The sequence below is a fragment of the Botryllus schlosseri genome, chromosome 10 (assembly GCF_051294905.1).
Source record: "Botryllus schlosseri isolate E-star chromosome 10, Bs_hap1, whole genome shotgun sequence".
Classification (NCBI taxonomy): domain Eukaryota; kingdom Metazoa; phylum Chordata; class Ascidiacea; order Stolidobranchia; family Styelidae; genus Botryllus; species Botryllus schlosseri.
Genome location: NC_137245.1, coordinates 15,698,546 through 15,713,895, shown reverse-complemented (window position 1 = coordinate 15,713,895; position 15,350 = coordinate 15,698,546). Strand labels below are relative to the sequence as shown.

Genomic DNA, 15,350 nt, shown 5'->3' with positions numbered 1-15,350 from the left:
AAGTAATTGGTGTGGATCAAAATCACTGTATCTTGCATATGTTCGGATTGTTCGCGAAACGCTGGTGTAACCCGTGAGAGCGACCAATCATTTAATTATCGTACGTTTTACTTGAGCCTCCATTGTTCGCTCACAAATAAATTGACCGCAACGAAGTGATCGAAGCTTACTGCTTACGGTGTCGTAAATTAGTATAGTAAAATAGTTTCTGTTCTCTGTTTTTACCTTAACCAAACTTCTTGTTTGATTGAAACTGTCCTCATCCATTGGCGCAGGCTCGAATTGTCTATATCGATTTGTAAATGCGTAATGTATTGCATCTTATCAATTCGTATCCATTCTCTATTTTGTCTGGTAACTATAAACTGCGGTTTAGCTGTTCTACGTATATGTGACAGATATAGCGCCTTCTTATACGTGCATATTTAACTCTATATTCGTTCATCGGTTCAAAATCGATGCCCACTCAATCTGTGTTTCAGACAGCTAGCAAAATGCAATGAGGTTATCATGTCTCATACTTCGAAAAGTCAATTTGACTTGAATTGTGACTTGACTCGTGACTTGACTTGACTTGACTCGACTTGACTCGAGTCACCTCCAAAAATCGAGTGACTTGACTTGACTCGAGTCACCTTTGAAAATCGATTGACTTGACTTGACTCGAGTCAAAATGTTCAATGACTCGAAATGACTCGTGACTCGAAGGTAGTGACTTGATCCCAACACTGATTTGTAGTGTCATTAGTCATTTTGTGGTAGTCGCAAATATTATATCTTATAATTTCGAAAATAGCCACCTCTGATTCACCATGTCTACTTTTTGATACTTGAGAACTTTGCAGACCTTTCGCTTTCGACCTCCACTGGTAGTAGTTTGACGTATCTTGGAAATTGCTACTTCTGCTTCCAACTGAGTAACAATTTACAACCGAACGCAGATCTAAACCGTTTCAGACCTTTGTTTTCAGATTTTGGGCAACAGCATATCCACCATCATCCTCAATCTCGGCAAGCCTGCTTTGATCAACGTTACGGATGCGCATTCGCCCGATTTCAGCCTGCCTACTTCAGCATCAAGCCTCAACACGTCTATTGTCTCAAATACTTCTGTCACGGGTTATTCCACCGTATTGGACTCCGCTGTGCACGATTACTCGATGTGTGGTGCTGACGATTGTTACAATGAAAATGAATTTGACGCCAAGCAAGATAGTTACGTTCCCCTGCGGAACACCGTGCATGTGATGCTGGCCGTGTACACGACTTTGGCTGTCGTCGCCATTCCTATCATGTGCTTCACTCCCTCTCTACCAAGGAAATCGAAAAAAGGTGAGATGTCTAAAACTTACTGTTCGTGCCTGTAGGATATGGAAAAGGGCTGCATTAATCGTAATTACCTTCTTGTGAGTAGAAAAACAATGTTTTGACTCTCTGCACTCAAGCTAACACTAAATTGTATTTTCAATGACTTTATTTTGTTTATTTTGTAATTACTTATTATTTTCCGTGCATTTGTATTTGTTCGTTAATCCAAAGTTTTGTTTTGATGACTCTATTATATGGAGCCTCCTGTCTAATGTCTATAGCTTGCTTATCTGTATATCACATTTCACCCAATTGCATTTTTGTTATGTATATTAATGTTATTGATTTGCATGGTTGAAAAATAAAGATATTCTCTTTGTAATAAAAAAGTATATCTTATGCACCAGTGATTGTGGTATTGTGCTTGATATTCAAATTCCATTACACAAAATTTGATTCTTTACAAATATTGAAACGATATCTGGCATTTCTCCTATGAACTCTCAAACCCTGGCCATTTTATTCAGCACCCTCGATATTCCATTATTGAGTTTACCTCTATTTCAGATATTCAACAGGAGACAAATAATAATAATTCGTCGAAACAAGTACTTCATTTTCTTTTCCTCGCATTTTGGATGTTTTAGCGAGATATTTTTCAGATTGCGTTAAACGCCAAACAAATGTGGAAACATTTTATGAAGACGTTGGAGCAGCTTATTTCGCCGCAACAGTTGCTGATCACGCCTTTGACCCTGTATCACGGACTGTATGTGTCGTTTATATCGTCCGAAATTAGCAGAGCCTTCGTCTCGTGCACTGTCGGTGTAGAAATGGTAAGATTTCAGTTCTCGTTGTATAGCACAGTCAAAGGTGACGTTTAAAGATTTCTGTAAATAGTTTAGTAATCTATTTTACGAAGATACCTTTTAGGAAACATAACCTTAATATAAATTTTATATATTCTAACTGAGAATATGTGAAAACCAGAGGCTTTTCGAACTGACACTATTCTAATTCTTGAGTATGATCATTCCATGCCAAAACTAAACAAATAATTATTCAAATTCGACCTGACTGAGGTATCCTTCTCAGATAGTCTAATTTTTCACATGTCATGTTACAGTGATATTCGTCAAATCTTCACTGAAATGGCTATATCTCTCTCTTTTCTCTCTGACTGTAATAGTCCAATGCCAGTGAAATTTCTTGGCAACGGTAGTCTCTTCAAGAATCTGGGCAATACATAGAACCTTGAGCTCCTTCAGATTTTTCACTCTGCCAAATTTCATACACTTTCTCCAACCGTTGAAAAAAAACTTGCTAATTTGGCATGGAATAACCGTTACAACATTTGGTACAACCGATTATATCATAGAAATGAAAACGAAGTAAAATATCACATATAAATGTGATTCAAACCTATCCCAAACCTACTTGAGTACTTCAAAAAAGTATAAGTACTACGTTACTGACCACCATATGGAATCAGGCTATAGCTAACATTTAATTGATGTTGGCTGTAATGTCTGGTAACGTATTCCGAATCTGTTTTCTTCACAGGTCGGATTAGGGATGTTCGGTGGTGGGTTTTTGACTGTTTTTGTTTCGGTTGTGTACGGTACGTGGGCCAAAAGCAATCTCTGTCGTCAATGGCTGCTCGCGATGTCCATACTACTGGACGCCTCGCTGTATATCATCTGCCTGTTGTGGCGACCTTCGGAAGATGACGCATATTTGGGACTTGTCATTTGTATCGTGTTTGGAATCTCTGACGGTGTCTGGTCGCCTCTGATCGACGGTGAGATAGAATTTCAAACGGTTATCAACTGGAATTTCGATAAGATCGGTGATCAGAGGGTTGCCCAACATATCAGCATGCGTCATAATGAAAAAAGACAGTTGAGCACGGCACACTTCAGCATACGTCACTTCAGCATGTGAGTTTGTATCGCCAAAACTAACCCTAACTCCAACCATAACCCTAACCTAACCCTAAATCCCACCTTAACCGACCCTTAACCTGAATTTTAACCCACGTGCTGATGTGTCACATCTGCTATTGTCATATGCTGATATGTCCGCTAACCGATCAGAGTGGTCGCTGATGGCAGTAAAGTAAAGAGTTGGACCAATAGAAAATTTTTGGACTTTCCAAATTCTATTATAATTAGCATTATGGAATTCGCAAAAACTTGGAAATTGTATTAAATTCCAAATTCCAAATAATTACAACAAAAATCAAGTTCAGTGCATATCGCATCAGATTTCATTGCCATAAACATAAGAACGGCAAATGTCTGTACACCAAGCTTGTCTTGTTTCGCGCTATACAGTTCTGTAGCGTCTTCCAGAAATTCAGAAAATAAATTATATCTTCAAAAAAGCATAGCAACATTTCACAGATTAGATTAGAATTAGTTTGCCAGCATTTCGCCCCAAGTAATCGAGTTGACGACTAGAATTATCAAGGTTTACAAGTCTGAAAGTAGAGCCGAAAGTATAGGTTTTTGGTGACCTGTGGGGGAAATTAACTCAGGTATGTAATCACGGTTGCCATCCCGTTCGTATTTCTGAGATTTTTTCTTATTTTTGACCTTATATTTATTCGTAGCCATCATCTTAGCAAAAAAGACCATGAACCAGTGATATTACATCACTCATAGATAGTCATCAGTTTACTCATTTTGCCGTTAGGCTAGTTACAGTGTTTGGCTGTCATTAGTTTTTTATCGATGTGGAAGGCAGCCGGAATATAATATTGCCAAATGAGAAATTCTATTTGTTTGTGACCAGAGTCGGTCAAAGCAGACACTGTTGGTACTCGAGGACAAGCATAAGTGAGGCTGTAAATTTCGACTTGTTTACGAGTAGAAGTAACAATTACCAAGACATCTCAACAACTGCGTCAAGGGGATGTAGAAAGTGTATAGTGTAGTTAAGGAAGAGCCACTGACTGGGACGAGGTGGGTGGACTTTCAGCATTGCGAGATGCTCCTTCGCAGGGTTGTAACCAAGTCGCATGGTCCCGAGTCACAAGTCAATCTCATCTTTATGCTTATGCTCTACTGATATAGAGTGGCTCGCATTCATAATATCGTAATTTTCCGGCCCTCTTTTCCAAGTATCAGGACTGATAGACGAAATACCAATAATGTGGAAACTGTTCTTCGTCTTTGTCTTGGCCATCCTAGTCTTGAGTCATAGGCTATGACTTGGTTCGAGTCATTGTGACTCGAGTACAAGTCGAGGTAATACAAAAATTGACTCGAGTCGAGTCATTATGCCTTGTGCGCATTTGAAAAAGTGACTCGAATCTGGTCGAGTCGCCAAAAAATCGCGACTTGGATTCACTTCATTACTGTTTAAATAGGACTGTCCAGTGTCCACACATATAATACCTTGAGTGAGCAGTGGAAGTAAACTTAACCCACTCGAGTGCTCAATAAGTACTTCATCAATGACGACTTCTGTTTGTGATGCAGTATCACCTGCTTGAATTGCTATTCCCACTTCCAAGTAGCTGATAACGTCTTACCTCTTGTAAGCCTGTCATAGAACGGGACTACATTAATGGTGAGTTATTCGATGTACTACTACAATTTGTAAATTTCACGACAGGTAAATATGCAAAGTATTTTTCGCAAAATGAGGAAATCGCGTATTCCGTGAGTAACCTTTGGAATTGTGTCGGTTTCACGATGATGTATGGCTGGACCACGCTACTTTGTGTTCGTGTGAAGATCTACATTCAACTCAGTGTTCTATTCATCGGAGTGATTGGCCTATGTGAGTCCTGTAATATTTCTTTCTCACCATACCACGTGAATATTACAACGTTTATGCGTTTTTACACAAATAGGATTATAGGGTCGAACGTTATATTTGTGTTGCGATTGTTGATATACAATATTCTTCCCAATTTTCGACTAGCTCCTGACGACTACCCCTGGCGAGTGTCAGTTGAAAATATCTGGGTTTATTTCAATATGAATATACTATTCAGTTGCGTATTGAAGTTCTGTACCTCCATGAGTCTGTTCGATGGCATATACCTAAATTTAGTTTCAAAGTAGATCTGGGTTAGGTCGATATAATTGTTAAGATCCAAATTCTGGTTCAAGGATAAACTGGAGCAGCCGCGGTAAGTAGGGAATATCAATCATATTTTCAGACGGGGCTGAGTTGCGTCATAAAAAGAAAAAGGAAAACCCTGCCACATAGCCGCTGTGTGGAGGATTCAGCATTAGCATCGCATGCAAATCAACTCGCGGCTGAAATACCCCGTTGGAGTTGCTGTTCGGTGCCGAGAACGATCCCGCCTTCAACATTGCGTTCGCTCAATATCTTAATGTTGACCATGCAGATTTAACGCTCAAAGCGTTGCTACTACGAAGCAGTACGATCTTCCGAGTCTGGTGTTGTTTTGTGCAATGTTGCGAGAAAGTATTCGTGGCGTAGCCACCATGTTACTGAATCTCGTCTTTGCTTGCTAATACAGCATGAAATCATGTGAAACATGCAATATAGACTTTACAAAAGTGCCTTCCGCTCTTCAATGTCATATAATTGGTATTTCGAGGCTTGACATAGCATCTTCGATTTCGGTACCAATGATTTTGTCTTCAATATTGCAGCCTACACCGCTTCAGTGTCATGTAATTGGCTTTTAGGGGTTTCGCATAGCATCTTTAGTTTCGTTGCCATTGATTTTAACTTCAACAATTATTTCTACACCCCTTCATAGTTATATTATTAGAACCACTATACCACTTGATTTCAACTTGAACAAAGTTTCATAGGATTGGCTTTTATAGTTTTCGATACCACTGTTTAAAAAGTCATCTCAAATGGTGTACGTGGTGAGGTATATAAATTACCGACTCCGTTATCGGCATTGGATTGACCCCGTGTCACATATGTGATCGAGCGATGTGACTTGAAATCTTCCAGGGTGTTCACTGTTCATGTTAGACTAGTAGTTAATGATTTCACTCGTCGGTTCACATTTTGGGGTTTATTTGAGAGGCCTTTATCAGTTTCGCTGTAATACGGCTATTGTATACGCGACAATAATGTTCATCAGTTTTTCACACATCGCTTCCACCGTATGCTCTGTTGTACCAGCTATTCAATAACAGCAATTGAGTGAGGCAGATTTTTATCTGCTCTAAATTTTACCTATGCATGTTTTTCTGTCTTCAATGTGTATGACTGACTGAATCGGAATTAAATGGTCTGCGTTTTTCTGCTTGCTTTCGTGCGATAAGATAACCATTTAGCCAGTGGATTCTTGAACGTTTTGAGACGGATAACAAAACTTCGTGCCCCCTTCATCGTCGAATATCAGCATTAACTTGACTAATGGGTGTTTTAGCAGTGAACAGCATGTTATCATGATGCGAGAGATTAAAAGTGTTTTCGAGGAACGAGGATATTCTTGGATGATGATTTACGCATCTGACGCTTGGATGTAAAGACGATTTTGCTCCTAGGTTATTTCACATCCTGGAGCCGCCGATTGGTAAGTTACCTGAGTCGTAGGCTAATTGTTCGTGGTATTCATAGTGTGGTCATTTACACAAGGCCGATATTCTACATTTTTGATTCCGTATCTACCGACTTGTAGCACGGCCCACTTCTAGGCTTCTATTAAGACACCGCTTACGCGGATGAGATGGCATGGAGGAACCTGGATAAACTTGAGTCACGAGTCGATCTCACTTTTGAGTCAAGTCCAGTGATTTTCTAGTGACGGTACGAAGGGACGAATCCAAGTCGTAGTGTGCACATGTAGACTTATGAGGTCAGTTTTACACCACATAAAACAGATGATCATTTGTTAATTTTTCGGCCGGTATACCTGTTTCATTATTGGACTTTGTGACAATGCTTTGGGTGAATTACAACTTCACAGATATGTCGTTTCCACCAACCTGGATATAGCTTATTTGTACTATGTACTTGTTTCTAGGGTTGCATTTAAAACATGTTTTTATTGTTCTTTTTCTATCCATTACGTCACGAATATTCAGTTGTGACGTCATCATGGATTCAATTGGCAATTGAAAATATAGAGTTAACATGCACCTGACAATTTGAAGGAAAAAACTGTGATACAGCTTTATATCCACAGGGTGATACAGCTTTATATCCACAGGGCCCTTTATAAGAGGTGGGCCACAGAACATTTTCAAACCGGAAAATGGGCCACAGCCAACAAATGGGCGAGAACCCCTGGCCTAGGCCATAGTGGTTCCCAACCTTTTTCGTCTCGTGGCCCCCTTGGCCGATATTTGAGCTGAAATCCCCCCCCCCCCCATGAAAAATTTGCATGTGACTAAAAAAGGTGCTTTTTAACGCACAACCGTTTGATCGGGAGGCTGTCGCGGGTCCAACGAAATCGTCTCGCGAACCTCACTTCATCAGGGGGTGTAATATCTACGGAAGGCATTTAAACATACACCCAGCTGAAAACATACATTTGTAAAGAATTAGTTTCTACATAACAGTTCTACCATAAATCTAAAAACCTTGTGAACCCAATTTGTTTGTTTTGAGGTGTTCATGGTGTGTGTTGAATACTATGGTCATTTACACCAGACCAATTTCCTCCATTTTTTTTATTCCTTAGCGGCCGAATTTTAGCACGGACCACTTCTATGCTTTTATAAGACACCGCTAACACGGATGAGATGGCAAGGAGGAGCCTAGATAAACCCGAGACACTTAGGTAGGAATTCTTGAGTCGACATTGGTCGGACTCGAACGCAGAACCCATTGGTGTTGCAGCTGTGAAGTTCGCCACTACGCTATCTCACCACACATTGCGAACCCAGTGTATCTTCCGATACGACGCCAAAGCCAGATTCCCCCCTAAAAATTTAATTTCGAAATTCCACCCCCGGTTGGGAACCACTGACCTAGGCCAAGGTGGGTGTCTGATTATTATGGCAAGTTTTTGTTGCAGTTAAATCCGTGGAAAGTTGCATTTATTTTTGAAAAAAGTTGCAGAAGTTGCATTTTGACCACATTTTGCTCGGTTGACTAAAGAAAAAGGGTCAACTTCCCAGATTGACTAAAAAAAAGTCAATTTTCCGGCTCAGCTGCCGAAATACCCGTAAAAGCGTTACTTCGGTGCTGATTTGCGGTGTTTCAGTCGAATTTGGCCGTGTATTTCACCAAAATCGAAAATATGTATGTATCGCATTTGCTAATAATAATAACAGCGAAATTACTACGCTAGTCATAAAGCCATAGTCTTGAAACTTGGTACAACGCAAGATGACAGCATCAAAATAAACCATACGAAATTCTGTCACCCAACTCGATATGGAACATAGTTAAATTCAACGAAGAGCAATAGCGACTTTGCCTTTAATTACTGTTGCAGACGGATCGACAACAACAATGTTGTCAAAGGTATCTGGGCGTGACAGTCACGTGATTTTCCGAGTGTCCACACCACCTTTGAGTACACGCTGATATTACCGTGCTTTGAATTGATACTTTGAGAGATGCGAGCCAGGTGCCACCCTGTCGTCAGGAAGTATATGATTTTGTGAAAACCTTCAATGATTATATCGGTTCATTTTCTACTGATGTTCATGAATGAACCATCTATACTCATCGCAGAAATCATCATCATCATTGGTTTATTAGCAATTTTATCAGTTCAATACACCACAAAAAATGCGATACAATGAAAAGACAGGAAGATGTCGAAGCGACAAGGAGTAGTCTATGGAATCTGACACCCACCTTGGCCTAGCCCTAGGCGATGTAAAGAGGAGGCATGCACATTGCACACTGAATGAAAGTAAAGAATATAGTATAGAAAAAGAAAGCGACAAGAAATAGGGCGGCATGTCATGGGAAGCGATATCGATAGGTCAGTCGTGGTCCGGTAATCTTGAGGATGGACTGTATTTATTTAGTAGTAATTGCTTGTATTTCGACTTGAATGTGGACATGCTCGTCGACTGTCGGATGGCCGGCGGGATGCTGTTCCACACATCAGGTCCGGCATATTTGATAGAGCGATGATCTTTCCGGTCGATCATATGATATTTGGACGACGTGGACGCGCGTGTGTTGTAGGCTACTTGTGCGCTTTTGATTCAGAGGTAAACAAGTCATTGAAATATTCGGGGCAACGACCGCAGTGAAACTGATACATAAACTTGGCGATTTCTAGTTTCCGCATATCTTCTATGTTTAGGACGCCGAATCTCTTCAGCAGCGACTTATTGGATGGGCAGCCAGGCCCCTTTGGGGCCCTAGCTATGATTCGGAGTACTTTATGCTGTAGTTTCTGCAGTGGCTTGAGTGCAGTTTTACTGGCAGCCCCCCAACAGAGGATGCCATAATGTAACTTCGATTGGATTAAGGATTTAAAGAGTATCAGAAGAACCCATGCTGGCATGAAGCGCCCAAGGCTGTAGAACAGGCCGCACTTCGGTGATAATTTAGTTTCTAGGGACTGAATATGACTCTTCCAGGACATGTTCGAGTCCAGTAAAACTCCGAGATATTTGGCATTATCTGTGTTGGAAACGGGCTGACCAGCGATATTAACGGTTAGGTTATTTTTTGAATTTACTGTCAGCAATTGCGATTTCGAGGCGTTTATGCAAAGGTTGTTCTGGGCCGTCCACTCATGGACTTTGGGCATTTGGTCACCAGTCAGGGCATCCAGCTCTGCCGTCGAAGATGCGGAAGAGAGGAGGTGAGTATCATCAGCGAACAGTGTGGTGTTCAATGAGGAGGTTTCAAAAATGTCGTTGACATATAAGGTGAAAATGACCGGTCCAAGTACTGAGCCCTGGGGCACACCACAGGTCACCAGGTGAGGAGAGGACAAGGTGTCTGAGATCGCAACCATTTGTTGGCGTCCAGTGAGGTAACTTTTCATGAGCTCAAGTTGTGGCCCCGAAGTCCGTAACGCGCCAATTTCGAGATGAGAATTTTATGATCTACGCCAGGGGTTCTCAACCCGCGGCCCGCGGGCCGCATGCGGCCCGCAGACGATGATTTTGCGGCCCGCGACACCTTTCATTATAAACACAATCATAGCTGACACGGTATTGTAACAAATTAATTTAAATACTTAGCTCTTTTATCGCACCGTCCCTGTTTCGTGTGATTACTAATTTTTGAATGCAGTGGTTCTCAAACTGGGAGGCGCGCCCCTTAGGAGCGTGAAAGCATCTGAAAGGGGTGCGACGCTGCGGTCAACTGAAAAAAATTTCGCGCTGCGCGCAATTTCTCTTCAGTTCATAGTTATTTCTCTGTGTATAGTCCGAATTTCATATTTGAGAATTCTCTCATCAACAGTCATAACCTTCCATGCCATCAAACTAGCCGTTTGTATCATTCTGGTTGCATCCTGTTATATGACGATAAGGGGGCACGATATTATTCTCTTTTTTAAAAAAGGGGCGTGTCTGAAAAAGTTTGAGAACCACTGCTTCAATGTGCTCTCGTTTCTTGATATATGCTCGACTTCAGATTGTTATTGTTTTGAATCGGTATTCTGCTGGACTTTGGTTCAAGAGAATCCCGCTACGTAGTTGGCCTGCAATTATAAAGAGTGTTTGACTCACTGCGAACGGTTGTTGAGATTGCCGACAACGTTATAGACGCATCGTTCAAAATCACTTGGAATATCGCTAAATCCTAGAAATCTGCTACAGAAGGTGTGATTTCAATAAGACCTTAACATACTGTGCGAATATTTACTGTTTCCGGAACCTAGCAGCAAAAACAATATCACTTGACAAATTTCGAAGATACAGTCGTCTGATTCAATCGTGTCCAGACGAGTTACGTCAATGTCAGTCGGTCGCATGTTCTGAAACACGTTGCCGCGTAGACTGCTTTAACCCAACCTCGGACAAATCCACCAACATTGCAAAACTAATTTTCTGGTTGAATTTCATCAGAGTGGACCTGGACATATATGCAGAGTAAACGCTGGCTGGCCAAACGTGCTGAGGGGGCCAGCGAAAAATATTAACTTGGCAAAGCTAACTCTGTAACTGTTGATGTAGGGCCCCAGGCATGGAAGGAAAAGAGAATGGTTGATTGGTTTGCTCAGAAATGGCCCCGAACGCCAGACTTCCTCTCATATCACTCAGAGCTCAGTCTGATAATGGCCTCTGTAACGCAAAAGTTACCGTAATTTTATAATTGCTCACTCAAGCATTGAAACAGAGAGTTCGGTTCTCTGGTGGAAGGGTTTTAAGTTGCATATACCGATTTGGCAATGAATGCAATGCACGCTGCATGAAGGGATTTAATTGCGGCGCTAGAAGATATATATTCTCACAATAAGCAGCAGCTGCAAACTTACGAACGCTGTCCATTGATGCTTTATAATGCATAAAAATGTACTAAATGCCCGTATACGAGGGGTAAATAGGCTACAGTAGCCTAAATTTAATTGTAGCCCACAAATACACGGTAATATTGTTCTGCGGCCCGCAGCGTCTTTTGCTGTTGAAATGCGGCCCGTTACACAAGAGAAGTTGAGAACCCCTGATCTACGCAGTCAAACGCTTTTTCTAGATCGAGAAAAATGCTACATCCCACATTTCGCTTCTCTGAGATATCATAATACTGTTCGGCCACTGTTAAGAGGGCATGAGCGGTTTGGTGTTTGTTTCGGAAGCCAAATTGTTGAGGGGAAATGACAGACATTTTGGCGAGGAAGGAGGACAGGCGGGAGAGGAGCAACTTTTCGAATACAACCCCGATGCATGGGAGAACGGATATCGGACGGTAGTTGGTGACATTAGTTCTATCCCCAGCTTTGTGTAGGCTACAGGGACTACTCTGTGCGATTTCAGTTTGTGGATGGCTACTTCTACTTCGTATTTGGTCGTAGGTTCAAGCACAATTGACTGGGATATCGATCTCACCTCTGACCTGGCCGACACAGGTTTTGTAATAGAAGAAGCAATATTTGGGCCTACGTTACAAAAATATTCATTGAAGTGATTCGCGATGGCCGCCTGGTCTGAAAGTTTGTTTCCGGTATCCGAATTCACAATTTCCGAAACAGACTTATGGCCTTTTTTTCGATGTAGGAGAGAGTTAAGTCCTGGCCATGTTTTTCGAGTGTCCTTTATGTGTCTGTTGAAAAATCTCTCATTGTACTTTGCTTTTGCCTTGGAAATGAGATGCACGGTGCGATTCCTGAAACGTCGAAATCTTTCTCGTTCATGTTCTGGGCAGTTCTTGGTATCTATTCGGTTATGCTACCGGTTACGTTTACGGATAAGTTGAATCAGCTTTGTGGTCATCCACGGATTTCGCTTCAATTTTCTTTGACTTCTCGAAAGGCGCTGTAGAGGTGCAAATTGTTCCAGCAGTGATTTGATAGCAGACATAAACTCTACAAATTTTTCGTCAAAGTTGTTTACCGAGATGTGGGGGATGGCTGATGTTTTAAATTGATTGAATGCGGCATCATCGAGCGCTTCTTCGTCCACTAACTCACGTCGTCTGCAGAGGTGATATGTTTATAGATTACTAACCTACGGATAGATACGCAAGTCCCGTCGTTACGCTCCGTCAAGTAGTTACACTTGTTGCTGAGCAATCTAAAAGCAGGTGGTGTTATAGCTTGCGAGCAATGTTCCCTCTAAGCTGTGCACGTGCGCAAATGCGAAGTGCGTTCACGGTCTCTGCGCAAAGAAAATCTAAGTTGCGCACAAAAAATCCGAAGTGATGACCGTTTTTTTAGTCGTCACGCACTGCTTTCCTAGGGTCTACGCAGTGAGTTGGTGAGTGTACGCAGACTCGTCAAAAATTAGAGGGAACATTGCTTGCGAGTTGCGACCCGAGGGCTGAAATTTATTGAAACTGGTCTTAATCGAGAGCTACTGCCGCACTGATTTCGAAATTACAAATTAAAATCTTGTCTGGGATATGGAATCACCTCAAAACAGCCCTCAAAATCTGAAAATCGCCATTGTTCCAACAATGGAACCACCGCAACACGATGTACGTAACAATTGCAATTTCGTCAAGCGATTGTTCAGAACAATGCCGATTTTCAGACTTTAAGGGATGTTTTGAGGTGGTTCCATTTCCCTGACAAGATTTTAATTTGTATTCTCAGAATCAGTGCGACAGTACCTCTCGATTAAGACCAGTTTCATTAAATTTCACCCTTCAGGTCGCAAGTTATAACACCACCAATTATGCTGCTTTTAGATTGCTCAGCAACAAGTGTAACTGCTTGCCGTAGCGTAACGACGGGACGTGCGTATCTATCCGTAGGTTAGTAATCTATAATATGTTTCGGGGGGTGTCCTTTGTTGTTCTTGTGATAGAAAACCAATATGGTTGTGGTCACTGATTTTTGCCGAAATGACAAATGGAATGAAATAGTCTATAAAGATCATGCATCATTTAGGGAGGGGGGGGATATTTGGGTTAGGGGAGAGGTATTAGGGTTGGAGGTGGGGACACATGGGTTGGGTGAGGACGATATCAGGGTTGTGGTAAAGGGATATTAGGGTTTGAGGTTGGTTAAGGTTGGTGGTGGCGGATGTGATCGTGTCCCTCACTCCAACCCTAATCTTGGGATACCGTAACCTTCGTACCACCCTAATATCCCCCACGGCCCACCGCAAAACCTAATGAATTTATCGCGCAGCTATCAGCCCCGGAGCATGTCAGGTTAAAATAGCTACGATAGCTGACTATATACACAGTAGTGATAGCTGCAATAGCTGAGTATATCCACAGTGCTGATAACTGAGTATATCTATGGGACCTCTAAAAATAGTACATGAATACCCTCGTCCCGACTTTTTTCCTCATTTATATTAACGACATTGTTAATGCATCTTTATTTCGCACAACGCTATTTGCTGATGATACTCACCTCTTCATAACCTCCAACACTGTCGATGATTTGCATGCATCTGTGAATAGGGAACTCCCAAAAGTGTCGAGATGGCAGCAAGCAAACAAACTAAGTTTGAATTGAATGCAGATAAGACCGAGATGCTCGTTTTAAATAACGCCAGTCATAATTTCACTGTGAACATCAATCATAAACAAATCTCAATATGTGACTCAGCAAAATATCTCGGCGTCACCATTGATTCCAAATTGTCTTGGAAGCAGCATATTGAATGCACAATATCAAAACTAGCTCGGTGTGTGGGAATAATGACCCGTCTCCAATCTTTGGTTTCCAGATCAGTACTACGAACCATCTACTTCTCTCTTTTCCACTCGCATCTGCAATATGGAATCGTAGTATGGGGAAATGCATGTACAACATTTTTGTGCAGAATTCGAACCCTGCAAAACCGTGCGATACGCCTGATCTCATCTGTACCTTTACGTACCAATTTATCGCCTTACTACCGTAAGCATCGCATTTTGCGAGTTGATGAACTATATCGCTTCGAAGTATCAAAAGTTGTTCACAAATATTTTTCCAATAGTCTGCCTCCTGTGTTTGATGACTTTTTCATACCTGCTAAACATGTCCAATTGTCCATTCCCATTACACGAGATCTTCGTCTAAAGGAAACGTCTACTTACCCCAACCCAATAGCAACCTAACTAAGAGATCTATCGACTACTCGGGACCTATCATCTGGAATGCATTGCCATCACATATCCGTGAATTGCCTTATAATAGATTCAAAAAAGCCCTACTTGATCACCTCTTGTCGTTACACTAACACTGTTGCCCTACCTTGCCCAGACATTGCTTCATTGATGATTTGCTACCATTGTTTCATTTTTTTTTCTATTTTCCTTTCTTAACTAAACATTTTTTACAGCCAGACTGTTCTGAGTCAAGTGTACCTGTTTGATGCTGGTGTGATCAGACTAGATGACCTTCACGGTCTTATCGATCATTCCTATCTAATACCGAATACTGTGCACGCATATTTTCTGTACCACCATCACTGCCGTTTGTTATGTATTTTGGTTCGATGAAAATAAAGACTCTCTCTCTCTCTCTCTCTCTCCCTCTCTCCCCATGCTGGGTGTTGTGTACTGACTAT

General features: G+C 41.5%; 1 protein-coding gene across 2 annotated transcripts in view; it reads left to right on the top strand.

Annotated features, from left to right (window-relative positions):
• LOC145448050 (protein unc-93 homolog A-like) overlaps positions 1-15,350 on the top strand; it is a 245,794-nt gene that overhangs the window by 3,087 nt on the left and 227,357 nt on the right. Inside the window, exons 5-10 of one of the 2 annotated variants that reach the window (XM_080326374.1) lie at positions 972-1,332; positions 1,876-1,916; positions 1,971-2,144; positions 2,872-3,109; positions 4,930-5,097; positions 5,483-6,559. In XM_080326374.1, the coding sequence (XP_080182500.1) occupies positions 972-1,332; positions 1,876-1,916; positions 1,971-2,144; positions 2,872-3,109; positions 4,930-5,097; positions 5,483-5,532 (1,032 nt within the window). In that variant the 3' untranslated portion in view covers positions 5,533-6,559. Of the gene's footprint in view, positions 1-971; positions 1,333-1,875; positions 1,917-1,970; positions 2,145-2,871; positions 3,253-4,929; positions 5,098-5,482; positions 6,560-15,350 lie in introns of those variants that run through there. The other variant, XM_080326375.1, reaches the window with a different exon arrangement.